The sequence below is a fragment of the Alexandromys fortis genome, unplaced genomic scaffold, assembly GCF_014885135.2.
Source record: "Alexandromys fortis isolate MF-2015 unplaced genomic scaffold, M_Fortis_MF-2015_v1.1 scaffold_239, whole genome shotgun sequence".
Taxonomy (NCBI): Eukaryota; Metazoa; Chordata; class Mammalia; order Rodentia; family Cricetidae; genus Alexandromys; species Alexandromys fortis.
The window spans coordinates 1,663,906-1,678,941 of NW_026068120.1; the positions used below are offsets into that span (position 1 = coordinate 1,663,906).

At 41.7% G+C, this 15,036-nt stretch overlaps 1 protein-coding gene across 8 annotated transcripts in view; it reads right to left on the reverse strand.

Annotated features, from left to right (window-relative positions):
* Fgd4 (FYVE, RhoGEF and PH domain containing 4) overlaps positions 1 to 15,036 on the reverse strand; it is a 146,190-nt gene that overhangs the window by 77,122 nt on the left and 54,032 nt on the right. The window contains exon 1 of one of the 8 annotated variants that reach the window (XM_050125136.1): positions 6,575 to 6,842. The exons of 6 other annotated variants lie outside the window; for them this stretch is intronic. In XM_050125136.1, the coding sequence (XP_049981093.1) occupies positions 6,575 to 6,590 (16 nt within the window). In that variant the 5' untranslated portion in view covers positions 6,591 to 6,842. Of the gene's footprint in view, positions 1 to 4,720; positions 5,108 to 6,574; positions 6,843 to 15,036 lie in introns of those variants that run through there. One more of the 8 variants, XM_050125135.1, reaches the window with a different exon arrangement.

Genomic DNA, 15,036 nt, shown 5'->3' on the forward strand with positions numbered 1-15,036 from the left:
GTTTTGTCTCATCTGTGGCTCCTCGCTCCAAATCTTCAGATATGAGAATATTACACGGGGTAACTCCAGAAATCTGAGAAGCAGGACCGTGGCAGTAGCAGGAGGTTGTGGGGTGGAAGAGGAGTAGCAAGATGTAGGTGATAAAGAACAGCAAACGGAAAACTGGGAAGGAGCAGGTTTTATCTGAGAAGAGAGAAGGAGGTCAATACAGGAGAATGAGGGAAGAAGGCAAATGACACCGAGGATGTTTGAGACAGCCTCAAGGAATCATTTTACATTTACCTAAAATTATATATGATGCACTTAACATTCATTTATCTATCTATCGTCGAAATGAAGTTATACCCCTTTGGCTGTCAATGTTCCCAAGAAGAACCATATACAAGCCCAGCACCCAGGCACAAGAAACTTCCTTTCTCGTTATGGTTCAGGGTAAACAACATGACTCCCCAAACAATATAGACTATTGCTGTTGCCCCTGGTTGTTTCTGAGAGGCTTGAGATAAGTCCCTGTTGCTAAAGACACCACACTTACAAGACACAGGACTCAGATTGTTTGAGCTACATCTAACCAGAAAGTCTCCTTGCTATGGTCCAGCTTCAATAGTACTAGACAGTACTATGCAATCTGCCAAAAGAGGAAGAAATTGCTACTAATGTCCAACTATGACAGCTATGAACCAAAACAATGACTGAATGGCAAGACATCAGTCAAGGAGCAATAAATGGTACCTATATGTTGGTGATAACCAACAGCTGTTTAATTGGACGCAAGACCCACGCAGCAGGAAGGAAGTGAAGCCTTGCACTAAACAGTCATGCATCTTTGAAGAGAATCTACCTCTGCCACTTTGCTAGCTGAGCACAGTTTCTAACTACGTGCTAAATCTTAGCCACATACCCACAGATACACGTAGCTGTTGTCCATCAACAGCAGGGCCAGACGCCAGGGAAGATCTGCACGGTCATTACCCCACCAAGGTAATAGCTTTCTAATAGATCGAGTCATAGGCCAATCTTTGCTCATCACTCATCTTGTTCACTACTGGAGGCGATCGTCTTCATTCATGCATGTGTGCATTCTCTTCGCTGTATTACACTGTATACAGAACATTCATAATCTGACCTTTTACAGAAAAGTTTACCTACAACTCCTGACCTAAATAGTAAAAACAACAAACTATCGACCCCTGTTATAGTTCTGTAACCCTGGTTCTCTCTAACTTGCCCTCTGACCTTGGGCAAGTGAAAATCTCCAGGTTTAATGGAACTCATTAGCAGCATCAGAACTCATCGGGCCTGCTTACAACCAACTCCAGGATGGATTCGGCAGGCCAGCAGCGCTACATTTATTCTCAGATTGTCCTAAACCCTGGAAGCCTTGCATGCTCTAACGTCAACTGCCTCCTGACCATGGTTAACAAAAAGTATCTTCCTGAGATACGTCCTGCATGGGAAAACTACACTGTTGTGGTTCTCAGCAATGACTACCATTAGAATCATTTGTGGAACCTTAAAAAAGGAAACCGCCACCCTTGGCCTCAAGTTGCTTCATCAGACTCTCCGGTGGGGTGGGCCCCCAGGGCCAGGTGTTCTCTAACTTTCTGCTAGATGTGCACACAGTCAAGCTGAGAACCACTGTTCTTGGCTTAGATCAAATTAGTGTTTACTGTGGAAGTTCTGTGAAATGAACACTACGATTTTGACCAATTCCACTAAGGTTTCACCCAAATGAGAACCACGAAAAGTTGCTACCCCTTTACAAGAACGTATTTAGGCTCAGAGCCGCGTGTGTAAGTCGGGGCCAGTATTTATATGCCAAGGATGGCTCCCTTTTCACACACAGGTGGGAAGAGGAAGAGTAGTTGATTTTAGACTCCTTGTGCCACAGAAATATATAGCATTTAGTCCTCGTTTCTGGATTCTGGCAAGAGCATCTCCTAAACCAACTGGAAATTCCTAAGCATCAGCAGTGTGATGTTCCTAACAGGGTTCCAAACCCTTGGAGTCTCCTGGGTGACAGGAGCCTCTTGTGTTCTAAAACTGTGAGCTCCTGGATAGCGTCAGGTGGGGCTCCTTAACAGACAGATCAAGACCAGTTAACTGCAACTGTCAAACCCCTGTTCTTTGCAATGTCTGAGAAGAAAGAAAAGCTGGAGACTGAGTTAATGCTCAATCGTGTCCACGTGACCAAACCTCTGAATGACACTTTCCCAGAGCTTCAGGTGGGAGTGCATGCCTACGTGTCGGGAGGCAGAGCATCCTGGCTCCTGAGCCATTTCCCCGACTCATTTCATCGGCAGCCTTGATTGTAACTTTTACAGCACAGAGCTTTCCCGAGTTCTGGGAGCCCTTCTAGCAAGCCACTGGCCTTAGAGGACAATAGAGCCTCCCACACAGCCAACTGGCAAGGCACTGGACCTTGGGGCAGTAACAGACTAACTGTTGATCAGAAGTGGAAGCAGTCTGGTGGACTGTATACTCAACCTCTGGGCTCTGAGGCTAATGCTAGTGGCTGTTAGCGTCAAAATTAAATTAGGGACAGCTGGTTAGTAAGTACCAAATGGAGAGTTGGACGATTAGAGCTGGTGTTAGGAAAAGCCTCACACACGCTTGGTGTCAGAAGGGTCCTATGAATCAAGACACCATAGTACTTCTGAATAGGAAAAACAAACGCTAAGATGCTGCCTGTCTGACAAAAGTCATTCATTAGGAGCTCTGACATTCCGAAGGAGAAGATTAAGATGGACATACCATAGAAGGCTCTTCAGTTCAAAGTAACAATGAATGGAAACTTTTTTATTCACTTTGTACATGTGAACGAAACAAAAACTCAGGGAGGAAAGTCATTTGAGGGGCAAGGTTAGTTTTTGTTTTTTAAGAGTTACAGCCAACTCATTTAAACAAGAGGTCTGGTTTATGGATTAAGTTGAATCTTGGATTTTGTTGTTCCTTTTGGGCTCTTCCAAACTATTTTCCACTTAGTCACAAATATATATATGTGGCCAGAAAGAAAAAGAAAGTCAAGCTATTAAAACCAATTACTATTGTTCTAATTCCCTCAATCAAAGTAGATTATTACTGCTTCTTTACAAAAAGGAAAAATATAACTTTTCATAAGCAAATCTTCCCACGCTCTGTAGATTTCCATTCATTTGTGTCTGACCCTCTGGTTAGTCTTCCTGAGTCGGGTTTCTCCAAATGTGCTTTGCAGGGACTAAAATCCTAGCCTAGCAACTTCTGCAAGCAAGCGTCAATAATGTCTCCTTGGCCTGCATTTCTCAGCCTACGTTATCTTGCACTTTTTTGCCTTTCCTCATGCACTTGCTGTGTGGTACACACATTCATGCATGTGTGTTTGCATGCATGCATGCACTTATACATGTGTGCACACATACACACAATAAATATATTAAAAATAATTTGAATAAAAATAAATAAAATAGTGTGCTACCTATGAGGGAAAACTTAAATTTAACCTTACACCTATGTTACAGTTGAAGCTACATATAGGTTTAGGTGTATAAAATAGGCCAGCAGATGGCTCAGAAAGAAAAGCCCTTGAGGCATGCCCTAGTTCATGTCTATGTTGCTGTAGCAAACACTGATCAGAACCGACTTGAAGGAGGAAAGGATTGATTTGGCTGAAGGTTAGAGTTGGTCACCCAGAGATGCTAGGGGATGTGCTTGAGCAGGAACTGGGATAGACTATGGAGGAAGGCTGCACCTGCCTGCTCCCTCGCTCCCATTCAGCTACTTTTAAATTCAGGCTCCTATACCTAGGGATGGGCTGGGCCTCTTCTATCAATCATCAAGACCACGCCCCACAGACAGGCCAAGCTGGTGGAGCCAATGCCCTAACTCCTCAGTTCCCTCTTCCCAGTCTAGTTGGCCACAAAGATTAGCTATCACATAATACAAGCCTGGTGAATCAAGCTCCATTTCAGATCCCATGGTGGGAGGAGAAGACCAACTCCTAGAAGTTGTCCGCTAACTCTACATGTTCACCGTGGCACAACTCATACACACACCACACATACAGACACACAACAATCCTGCAGAAAATAAATGATAAAATTAACCCCTCAAAGACCCCGAGAAACGAAGACTAAAGGCTGAATCACTACTTCTCAAGGCCGGCATAATACTCCTCCTGCTGACTCTTTCAGCAAATTAGGTCACATTTTACTTTTTATGTGAAAAACATTTCTCACAGGTGTAAGCTTTAAAAAATGAAAAGCTTTTGAAAGTCATTTAAAAGATAAAACGGGCTGGAGAGATGCTCAGCGGTTAAGAGCCCTGGCTGCTCTTCCAGAGGACCTGGGTTCCAGTCTATGTGCCCACATGGTGGTCACAGCAATTGTAACTCTGGAGTCAGAGGATCTGACACCCTCTTCTGGCTTCCTCAGGCACCAGGTATGCAAGTGGCATCCAGACACACACGCAGGCAAAACACCGTACGCGGTAAACAAATTACAAAGATAAGACAAAGCCCAGCACTGCTGCTGCACTTCGGTAATTGCACAGGAGGCAGGAGTTTTTCTCCGAGTTTGAGGCCATCCTGGTCTATATATTCGATACCAAGCTAGCCAGTTACTTGAGACCACACAACAAAAACCAAACCAAACAAACCAAGAAAAAAAAATCCCAAACAAAGAAATACTATAAAAGGTACAAGTGACGTGTATACCAAATGCATATATACACATATTCAACTTACATGATGTCATAGAAAGATTACCCACTGACGGGAGAGGAAAGGCCGCTGTCCTGTCAGCTGCCTCTCTCTTCTGAAAGGCACTCATGAAGGCCACCCTGCCGCAGTGGGTCCCAGAGTGCTGTTGATTCAGGCTGAGGCCAGGCTCAGCTCTAAGGCTGGTGCCCTTGGCTCCGGAACCACCTTCGCAAGGGGGCGTGGAGACTTGCTCCAGTCATACCAAACTTCTGGAGGCAGAAGCTATTTCAAGAAAAACAGAACTTAACCGATGGAGTGAGAGAACGCTTACTTCCCTTTCGCTGCATTTCTTCTTTTAAAACGCCTCAGGCAGAGTGTCCATGGCAACCTGTGAGACCCTACAGGAACCCCGAATGTCACCCAAGAAAAGTGGAAGTCCTAAACAGGAATCCGGTTTCTGCCTGGGAGGGAGAGGGCCGGGCCTGGCAAGTGTCCTTCAGAGCTAGGGGGAGTTCTCCCGCAGAAGTGGGATCAGCCCCACACTGGACTTCTATAAGGCGTGTCAGCTGACCTGGAAGGAAGGAGAGAGAGTTGCCACAAGGAAGGGAATTTGGGCAACTTTGAGGATTGCCAGTTATGTTTCACTTCGTCTGGCATTTTTCAGGAATGCGTATGGTTTTATCCACACTGTCACAGTAAGAAAAGCACTGAAGACATCAGCCCTTATCAGCCATTCTTTTAAAGCTGTCATTTTTTTCTTTTAATCGTTATGGGTGTTTGTGTGTGTGTCCGAGTGTGTGCATATGCGTACGCCACATGTGTGCAAGTGTCCGTGGAGTCCAGACCGTGGCGGGTGTTGGATCCTCAGAACAATAGGAGTTACAGGCAGCTGCTATTTGCTTGACATGATGCTGGACACTGGACTTGGGTCCTCTGGAGGAGCAACTAATGCCAAGTCATCTCTCTAGTTCCCCTTCTCAGATTTTTGAAACACTATCTGTGTAACACAGGCTGGCCTTGAACTTCTGACCTGAGCTCCTACCCCTGCCTCCAAAGTGCTGGGGCTAAAGCTTTGTCTAATTACCCCTTGGCCAGATTCAAAAGTTTTGGTATTTTTGGGGGTGATGGGGGGAGTTGGGGTGCTGTTGAGATAGGCTCTCACTACATAGCTTGCCAGGAACCTGTGATAACCCTCCCATTTAGCCATCAGACCTAGTTTCCCACTTCAGTTGGAAACAATATTTTTAGGAGCTACTTCCTGTCATGTGATTACATTTTTACCACAGAGTGAAATTTCATTTCTCTTCGAAAGACTCAATTGCTCATGAATTCGTTCTCTAGAATATTCAAGGGTACCACAGTGACTTGATACCACCATTAACAATTTTTAAACCAAAGCAAAGAAACAAGCGAAACGACCAAAGCCATACCTGGCTCTACAGTATTATCTTAAATGCATGAACGAGGACTAGGGTGACAACTCCCCCAAATCCCTACCTAACCGAGACTGAGACTGGGATCTGTGTGGCTCACAGGGCAACACTGAAATCCTGGTATTAGAAGCAAACATTTCTTAACTTTGTTCACAGAAGAAAAAGAAGAAACTGGCTTCTTTTTTTCTTTTCTTTTCATTCCTTCTCTTGGCAGCTGAACAATGTTTTTAGTTGGCTCCTATTTTTTATTAACCAAACAAGTTTGTACTTTGTTAAGAGAGAGAAAGCTTCCTTTAAAAGACAAAAGCTGTGGGGAAAGTTATTTTACTTCTGAGAGTGAAAAACAATGTGAGGCTTATTTTTAACTTTAAATAAAATCAAACTCTGACCCTGGCACTCAGACTCTACAGTAATTCACAGTCTAAAAATAACATGAAAGCGGCCACTAGAAAATGAGGGGACATACCTTGATCAGTGGTCATGACTCCACATAAACAGTCTATCCGGGTTAGGAAGAAAATATTCAGGTTTCCTCGGTTCGAGTGTTAAATCTCTTGGCTTTAACGCTCAGGGCCTGGCTGGAGATCCAGGCGGCGTACTATGGACTTCGGTGCATTCTTAGACCTCTCTGTGTAACAACAACCCAACGCATCACTTGCTACAGCTCCCAGTAGGCTGGCCTGCTGCTGCGTTGCTCCAGGGACAGAGGAGATGAGAATGGACAGACATCTACTTCTTAAAGTAAAACAAACAATGGAGAGGCACAGAAACTTCCGATGCAACAGGCGCAGAAACTTCCGATACAACAGGCGCAGAAACTTCCGATATGATTGAGAGCCAAGCAGTTTATAAACAGATCAGGGCCTGACCTAGCAACAACCCTCGGGGGCCCACATGAAAATGGATGGCCGCTACTCTTCCGAATCGCCGCGCTGGACAAAGATGCCACAGACTCGCCATCTGGAAACTAACATTAATGTTGAGTGACCTCAAGTCTATTTTGATACTGTAACTTTCTGTTTTAGTACAGCTGATTTTGGGAAACTTTGTGCAGAATTAACAAACAGCACATAACAGTTTCCAGAAGAAACTAAGTTTTGTTATTTCAGGACACAACTGGTAAAAATAAACAAGTAAATAGAAATAAAAGTATTTATGAGCTCACAGAGGGATGACAGATTAACAGACTCTTTCCCCACACATAAAATGGTGCACATGCACACATGTGAGCACACACACACACACACACACACACACACACACACAACACAGGTTGTTTGCATTTAAGGACCAAGTTTTGTTTTCTGCAGATGGCAAATTTTAATATATATTTAAAATTACTTTCTTTTTCATTAAAATATAATCACATCATTTCCTTCTGCCTCTCTCCCTCCAACCCATCCCACACGCTTCAGATTCATGCCCCCCTTTTTCCCTCGAAACTGTAAGTATAATATACAATGCCTACGTATAGAAATGTGAGCCATCTTCCGCATCCATTTAGTGTTGTTGTTTTTTTTTTTATTTCCCAAGACAGGATTTCTCTGTGAAACAGTCCTGCTGTCCTAGAACTGTAGACCAGGCTGGCTTTGAACTCACAAAGATCTGTCTGCCTCTGCCTCCCAAGTGCTGGGATTAAAGGCTGAACCACCACCGTCCACCATATATACAGAGTTTTCTAACATAGAAAAGAAACCAAAGAGAAGTCTGAACTGCCTTTATTTCCAGTGCAGACTCCATCCACGTGTACTGAAACCGCACTATGTGGATCTAAGACCACGTAGCCCTGTCAAGGGTCAGCATTGCAAAAAGTCAAACATTTCTGTCTCCCAAACAACCCGCAGCCTACACCCACTAAGCCTCCATAGCAGTATTTAAGTTACTGCCTTGGGTTTGCTCTACAAACACATCCTTTTCTTCTCTGAGACCAGCTAATAGTTCCTTTGTACCAGGTGCTGCCTTAGGCTCTCTCCACGGGAAATGTCTCCACGGGACATTTCAGGGAACCTTTACTATAAAGTAAGCATTTTACTGAAGAGAAAATGAGGGTTATGGGTTTAAAAAAATTGCCTATTCACACAAATAAAATGGTAAACTTTAAGAAGTTAATTTAAGCTGGGTGGTGGTGGCGCACGCCTTTTATCCCAACACTGCGGAGGCAGAGGCGGGCAGATCTCTGAGTTCAAGACCACCCTGGTCTACAGAGAGAATTCCAGGACAACCAGGGTTACATAGAAAAACCCTATCTCTATAAACAAAAACAAAAACAAAGAAAATAACAGGTTACTTTAACAGGTTAAGATATAATTGAATTCACTTTTTCCTTTATAAACAAAAACCAGAAAACCAATATATTGTTTTCAAGAAAGCGACAGCTGAACTAAAGAGAATCTGCACTAAGGCCTTTACCTCACTGGCAAAGACCCTGGCTTTAACTCCCACATCAAACTAACTGAACAAACAAATGGAAATTCAACTGTCTACAAATAGCCAATGTGCACATATAAGCAAACAGACAAGGAAACTCCAGGCTTCTCAGTACTAGCCATGGAAGCTGCTTGTCCGGTTCCCCATGCACTCACTCGCACTACAAACTAGCGGAACTGACTTGCAGGTAGTCAGTAAAGAGAACTGAGTACTGGCCTGCACAGAATGGATGTTCACTGGGGCTTTATTCATGAATACCAAACCCAGGAGTGCTCACCAAGCTTTCAACTAGTAAACGGACAGACATTGTGCAATGGTGTAACTTGGCAAGAACAAGGGGCAAACTAGAGACACACACAATGCACATTCTAGAGAAGCAATGAAAAGGCAAAGTAAATATTACTCCATATGGCAGCTTAAAACGCAAAGCTTATAGGGAGAGGAAGATCCACACTTGGGCAGACTGGTCACAGAGAGTCATGACAGCATCATGACAGATAAATGAAGCTTACGCAGTGTATGGTCAACATGCACAATTATACCATAAGAAGAGCTGTCTCAATGTTTGAAACCCTTTATTTCTTCAAAATTACAGAATAAAGGCAACTTATCCTTGAAGACATTCGATGATGAGGATGGATGGGAGGGGTCATGAGTTTCAGGCCATCGGCTACACAGTAAGACCCCATTTCCAACATCAGCAACAAAATGAGCAAACAAAAAAAAAAACAAGTAACAACAAGACAAAATTTGCAAAGCAAACAAAATGACAGGAGGCCGGGCGGTGGTGGCGCACGCCTTTAATCTCGGCACTTGGGAGGCAGAGACAGGAGGATCTTTGTGAATTCGAGGCCAGCCTGGTCTACAAGAGCTAGTTCCAGGACAGACTCCAAAACCACAGAGAAACCCTGTCTCGAAAAACAAAAAACAAACAAACAAAACGACAGGAGGGTGACTGTGTCTGGCAGGCGAAACTCAACAATGTCTGCTACACTCGTGGTCCTTCTCTTCTTCAGCAATAGATGTGAACACTGGCTACATATGTTTTCTGAGATTTTAAAAGATTGGAACAAATTGTAACATGTGAACTAATTATATTTTTACATAAACCCCTTCTGCACAATGGGATGTGATGACGGTACACAGATGAATCCTTCTAAATAAACAGGCTCCAACACTTCCATTAATTTAGAATGTTTGTTATACATACCAATCTAGAGGATACCTATAATCCACACTACCAAATATAGTTGTTCACAGAATTCTCCTCTGAAGCCTTAGTGAACTGACACCCTGCCTTTCATCTCCCCCACCGTGGAGATATTATGTCTGTACACATTCTACCATATAGTCACTTAAAAGTTAACTAAGTTGTCTGCCTCAGCATTCTCATTTAAAGCTAATATGTTTATATCAGCACATCGCACATCATGTAACAATGACAGAACCAGCTTCAGCGAATTATCTCTAATAAGTGCATCTTGGCAATAAGGAAAAATTAGAGCATGTGTATGTTGGCATCCAGCCTTGTTCGGATAACAATGGCAGTGGGATTCAATGAAAGGCTTGATTTTCACTTGAGGAGGAAAATTCTTATTTTCAAATGTTGTCTAACTGGGAGAAATCATCATTTGCATAGAATGACTATAATCTTACTTAGACTATCTTGTATTTATTAGCATTTATATAATAATATAATGACACCAAAAAGCTTGGTATTAAAACAATTCTCTCAGTGGCTAAAAATAACACAATTAAAAAGTACAAGATTCAATCGGTATATATTCTCCATTTTTCATGTCTGAGAACCTTAGAAAATGAGGCCTAGAAATATTTATACATAAGCCAGGTGGATCCTTTATTTGCTTATTTTTGTTCTAAATTGTTTTGTATACAACTTCAAAAAGAACTTATCCTTGAATCTCTACTCTTTCATTTAAAATGGGTAACACAAACATAGTTTGTTGCCTCTTTAGTTGTATGTTCAGTTAACAGTGCAGCCACTCTCCAGCCAGGGAAGCAGGTGGGCTAGCAGCAGCCACACTGACCAGGGAGGCAGGGAGACTAACTGCAGAGCTTCTATCCCATCCCCCTCCAAATCCAATCCCCAGTCTCAGCCCTAGCTCCACAGCAGACCATTGCCGAGGTCCCACTCCCCCAGCCCTGTCTCCAATGATTACACAGCTCTTCCCCTCCTACCTTCCAGCCCCCAACTCCAGCAGGCATTTCCTGGGAACCCACTACAAAGACATTTGAGCACTATCTACCCACAAAGCCTGCTCTACAGAAGGCACTAGAAGGAAAATTCAACCTGAAGAGGCTAGCCACACCTAAGAAAAAGTAAGAAGCAAATAACCGCAGACCATAATATCAGGATGGGAGAAAATAAAACTAGACAACAACAAAATAACAGGAATCAGTAAACAATACTCATTGATAACTCTCAACATCAATAGTCTCAATTCCCCAATAAAAAGACACAGACCAACAGGTTGGATGAGGAAACAGGATCCATCACCCTGCTGCATCCAAGAAACAGACCTTAACATCACCTCAGGGTAAAAGGATAGAAAAATAATTTGGATGAAAGAAGCAAGAAGTTATGTTATTTTAATATCTACAAAATAGAGTTCAAACCAAAACTAATCATAACAGATAGGAAAGGGCATTATCTACACGTCAAAAGAAAAAATCCACCAAGAGAATATTGCAATTCTAAACATCTATGCACCAAACACTATGGTATCCAAGTTTGTAAAAGAAACACAACTCTAACTAAAATCACATACTGACCCCCTCACACACTGATAGTGGATGACCCAACTCTCCCCAATGGACAGGTCATCCAGACAAAAACCGAACAGATAAATCTAGAGTTAAACAACATCATAATGGTAGATAGTTACAGAACATTTCACCCAAACAAAAAAAAAGAAATATACCATCTTATCAGCAGCTCACAGAACATTTTCTAAGACTGACCACATACTTGGACACAAAGGGAGTCTCAACAGATAGGACACTAAAGTAACCCCGGCATCCTATCTGGCCACCCCAGAGTAAAGCTGAATATTATTTGCAACAAAAAAGACAGAGTATACAAACTCACGGAAACTGAATAACTCACTACTGAATTAAAAATGGGTCATGAGCGAGGTGGTGGTGGCATAGGCCTTTAATCCTAGCACTTGGAAGGCAGAGGCAGACGGATCTCTGTGAGTTTGAGGCCAGCCTGGTCTACAAGAGCTAGTTCCAGGATAGGCTCCAAAGCTACAGAGAAGCCCTGTCTCAAAAACAAAAAACATCAACTCGCATTTTGGGTGGCCCTGTGTTCTGCTGACTGCAGGCCTCTGGCAAGGAAACTGAGACCCATCAGAAGTGCGAAATGGAGCCAGTGAAATTTGAGGATGTGGCAGTGAACTTCACCTCAGAAGAGTGGACTGTGTTGGATTCTAGTCAGAAGAAGCTCTACAGAGATGTGATGAAGGAAACATTTTTGAACCTGATCTCCATAGAAAAAGCACTAGAAGAAAATATTGAAGAGGACTATAAAAATCTCAGCAGGAATATGGGAATTCAGAGGATTGAGAAAGACCATGGAAGTGAATGTCATAATGAGTGTGATAAAAATCAGCAAGCTAGTCCAGAGAGTATGATCATTAAAGACACACCTTGCAGAGTACTTGAAACTTCTCCTAAAGAGAAACCCAGGAAAAAACAATATAAAGAAGCCTGTAGGAGTCTGTGTTTAGATCAGTCTCAGGAGAGAACTTATACTGGAGATAAACTCAATGAGGATGTCTTCATGAGATACACACAGGGACAGAATGATGAACAAAACCATAAAGAAGTGGAACAATTTGTATGTGGTCTCTGGGAAGAATCTTTCATTGATTTCAGTGAGCTTACCAACCATGAAAATAGTCATATTGAAAAGAAAAGGTACAGTTGTAGGCAACGTGGCAAAACATTTAAATATGCAACATGTTTTGAGAAACATAAAGTAACTCAGAAAGAAGAGAAACCATATGCTTCTATACATTATGGAAAAGCCTTCACCCAATTCAATCATCATAACAGTCATGAAAGCAGTTACATTGGAAAAAAGCCTTGTACTTGCAAGCATTGTGGAAAAAACTTCACCAGTTCATCTCATCTAAACATTCATGAAAGAATTCACACTGGAGAGAAACCTTATGCATGTAAGCATTGTGGAAAAGCCTTCAATGACCCCAGTAGTCATAAGAGACATGAGAGGAGCCACACTGGAGAGAAACCATTTGCATGTAAACATTGTGGAAAAAACTTCACCAGTTCTTCTTATCTACACATTCATGAAAGAGTTCACACTGGAGAGAAACTTTATCCATGTAAGCATTGTGGAAAAAACTTCACCAGTTCTGTTCATCAAAAAAATCATGAAAGAATTCACACTGGAGAGAAACCTTATCCATGTAAGCATTGTGGAAAAGCCTTCAACGAGCCCAGTAGTCGTAAGAGACATGAGAGGAGCCACGCTGCAGAGAAACAACTTGCATGTAAACATTGTGGAAAAAACTTCACCAGTTCTTCTCATCTAAACATTCATGAAAGAATTCACACTGGAGAGAAACCTTATGCATGTAAGGATTGTGGAAAAGTCTTCAATGACCCCAGTAGTCATAAGAGACATGAGATGAGCCACGCTGCAGAGAAACCATTTGCATGTAAACATTGTGGAAAAAACTTCACCAGTTCTTCTTACCTACACATTCATGAAAGAATTCACACTGGAGAGAAACTTTATCCATGTAAGCATTGTGGAAAAGCCTTCAACGACCCCAGTAGTCGTAAGAGACATAAACGTAGGCACATTGCAGAGAAACACTATGCATGAGCATTGTGGAAAAGCCTTAAACAATTCCAGTAGGTGTAACAGACATTAAAGGAGACATACTACAGAGAAACAGAAGACTTATACATGCAAATATTGTGGAAAAACTTTCTGGTGTAGGCATCTGAACATTCATGAAATAATTCACTCTGACAAAAGCGTTATAATGTAAGCATTGTGGAAAATCATTTAACAACTTCAGTAGTTGTAATAGCCATGGAAAGAGTCACACTGCAGAGAAACCTTTTTCATGGAGGCATTGTGAAAACGCCTATACCAGTTTCAGTTCTTATAAGACTCACGAAGAGTGTTCAAATTAAAGGGAATTAATATATACATTTAAGCAGTGTGAAAAAGTGTCTACCTGCTCCAATCACCTGAACATTCATGAAGAGATTCACATAGGGGAAAAGTCTTAAGCATGTAAACATCTTGGAAAAGCCTTCAGTAACCTCAGTAGTCATAACATACATGAATGAAGTCACTTTTGAGAAGCCTTATTCATGTAAGTATTGTGCAAAACCCTTCACCAATTTCTATTCATGTAAGCATTGTGTAAAGCCCTTCACTAATTTCTATTCTTGAAGATTCATGAAAGAGATCATACTGAAGAGAAGTGTTATGGATGTACACATTGTGAAAAAGCATTTACCTGCTCCAGTCAGCTGAACATTAGGAAACAATTTGGAGAGATGGCTTTTACATATAAACATTACAGGAAACCTTTTAACACTTCAAATTGTCCTGATTTGCACGAAAAACAATCACACTGGAGAGGAACTCTTGGTGTGTAAAAGATGTGGAAACTGTTCATTCTGCAGAAGTTAACAGGCATAAAAGAGTTCACTTGATAGTTATTTATGCACATAAGAATTGTGGAATAGCCTTCAGCTGCTCTTGTGATCATAACAGATCTGAAACTCTTCACACTAGTCAGTAGCCTAATGTGTGTAACCATTGTCAGAAAGTCTTTACTAGATTCACTTGGTTCAAGAGTAAAAACATTCACACTGGATAGAAACCTTTTGTATGTACACATGGTATATAAACTATTTCTTCTTGTGATTTTAACAAGCATAAAGATCTCACACAGTGTCTGTAATGTGGGAAAGTCTTCAGCACAACCACTGTCTGTATCCCTCATACACATATCTACACTGGAAAGAATTCTAAAGCATAAAACCATTTAAGTATTGTTCAAAGTCTTCAGCATTTCCTGTTGCCATGACGTTCTAAAGAAGTCACTCTGAAGATAAACTTTACATGTATAAACATGTGGAAAATTTTTTAGCAATCACAGTTCCTACTATCCTCAATTACTTTTTCCCTTTTCAGAACCTGTATGTTTATAATAAATGTGGGAAATTATTCAAAGTGTTTAAAACGAATAAAACTTAAAAGGCTTATAAAAAAAACCAAAAAACATCAACTCCAAAAAAAAAAAATCAGTTGCCTTCCTATACACTAAGGATAAAGAAACAGAGAGGGAAATCAGAGAAGCATCACCTTTCATGATAGCCACAAAGAGCATAAAATATCTTGGGGTAACCCTGACCAAGGAAGTGAAAGATCTATTTGACAAGAACTTTAAGACTTTGAAGAAAGAAATAGAAGAGGACACCAGAAAA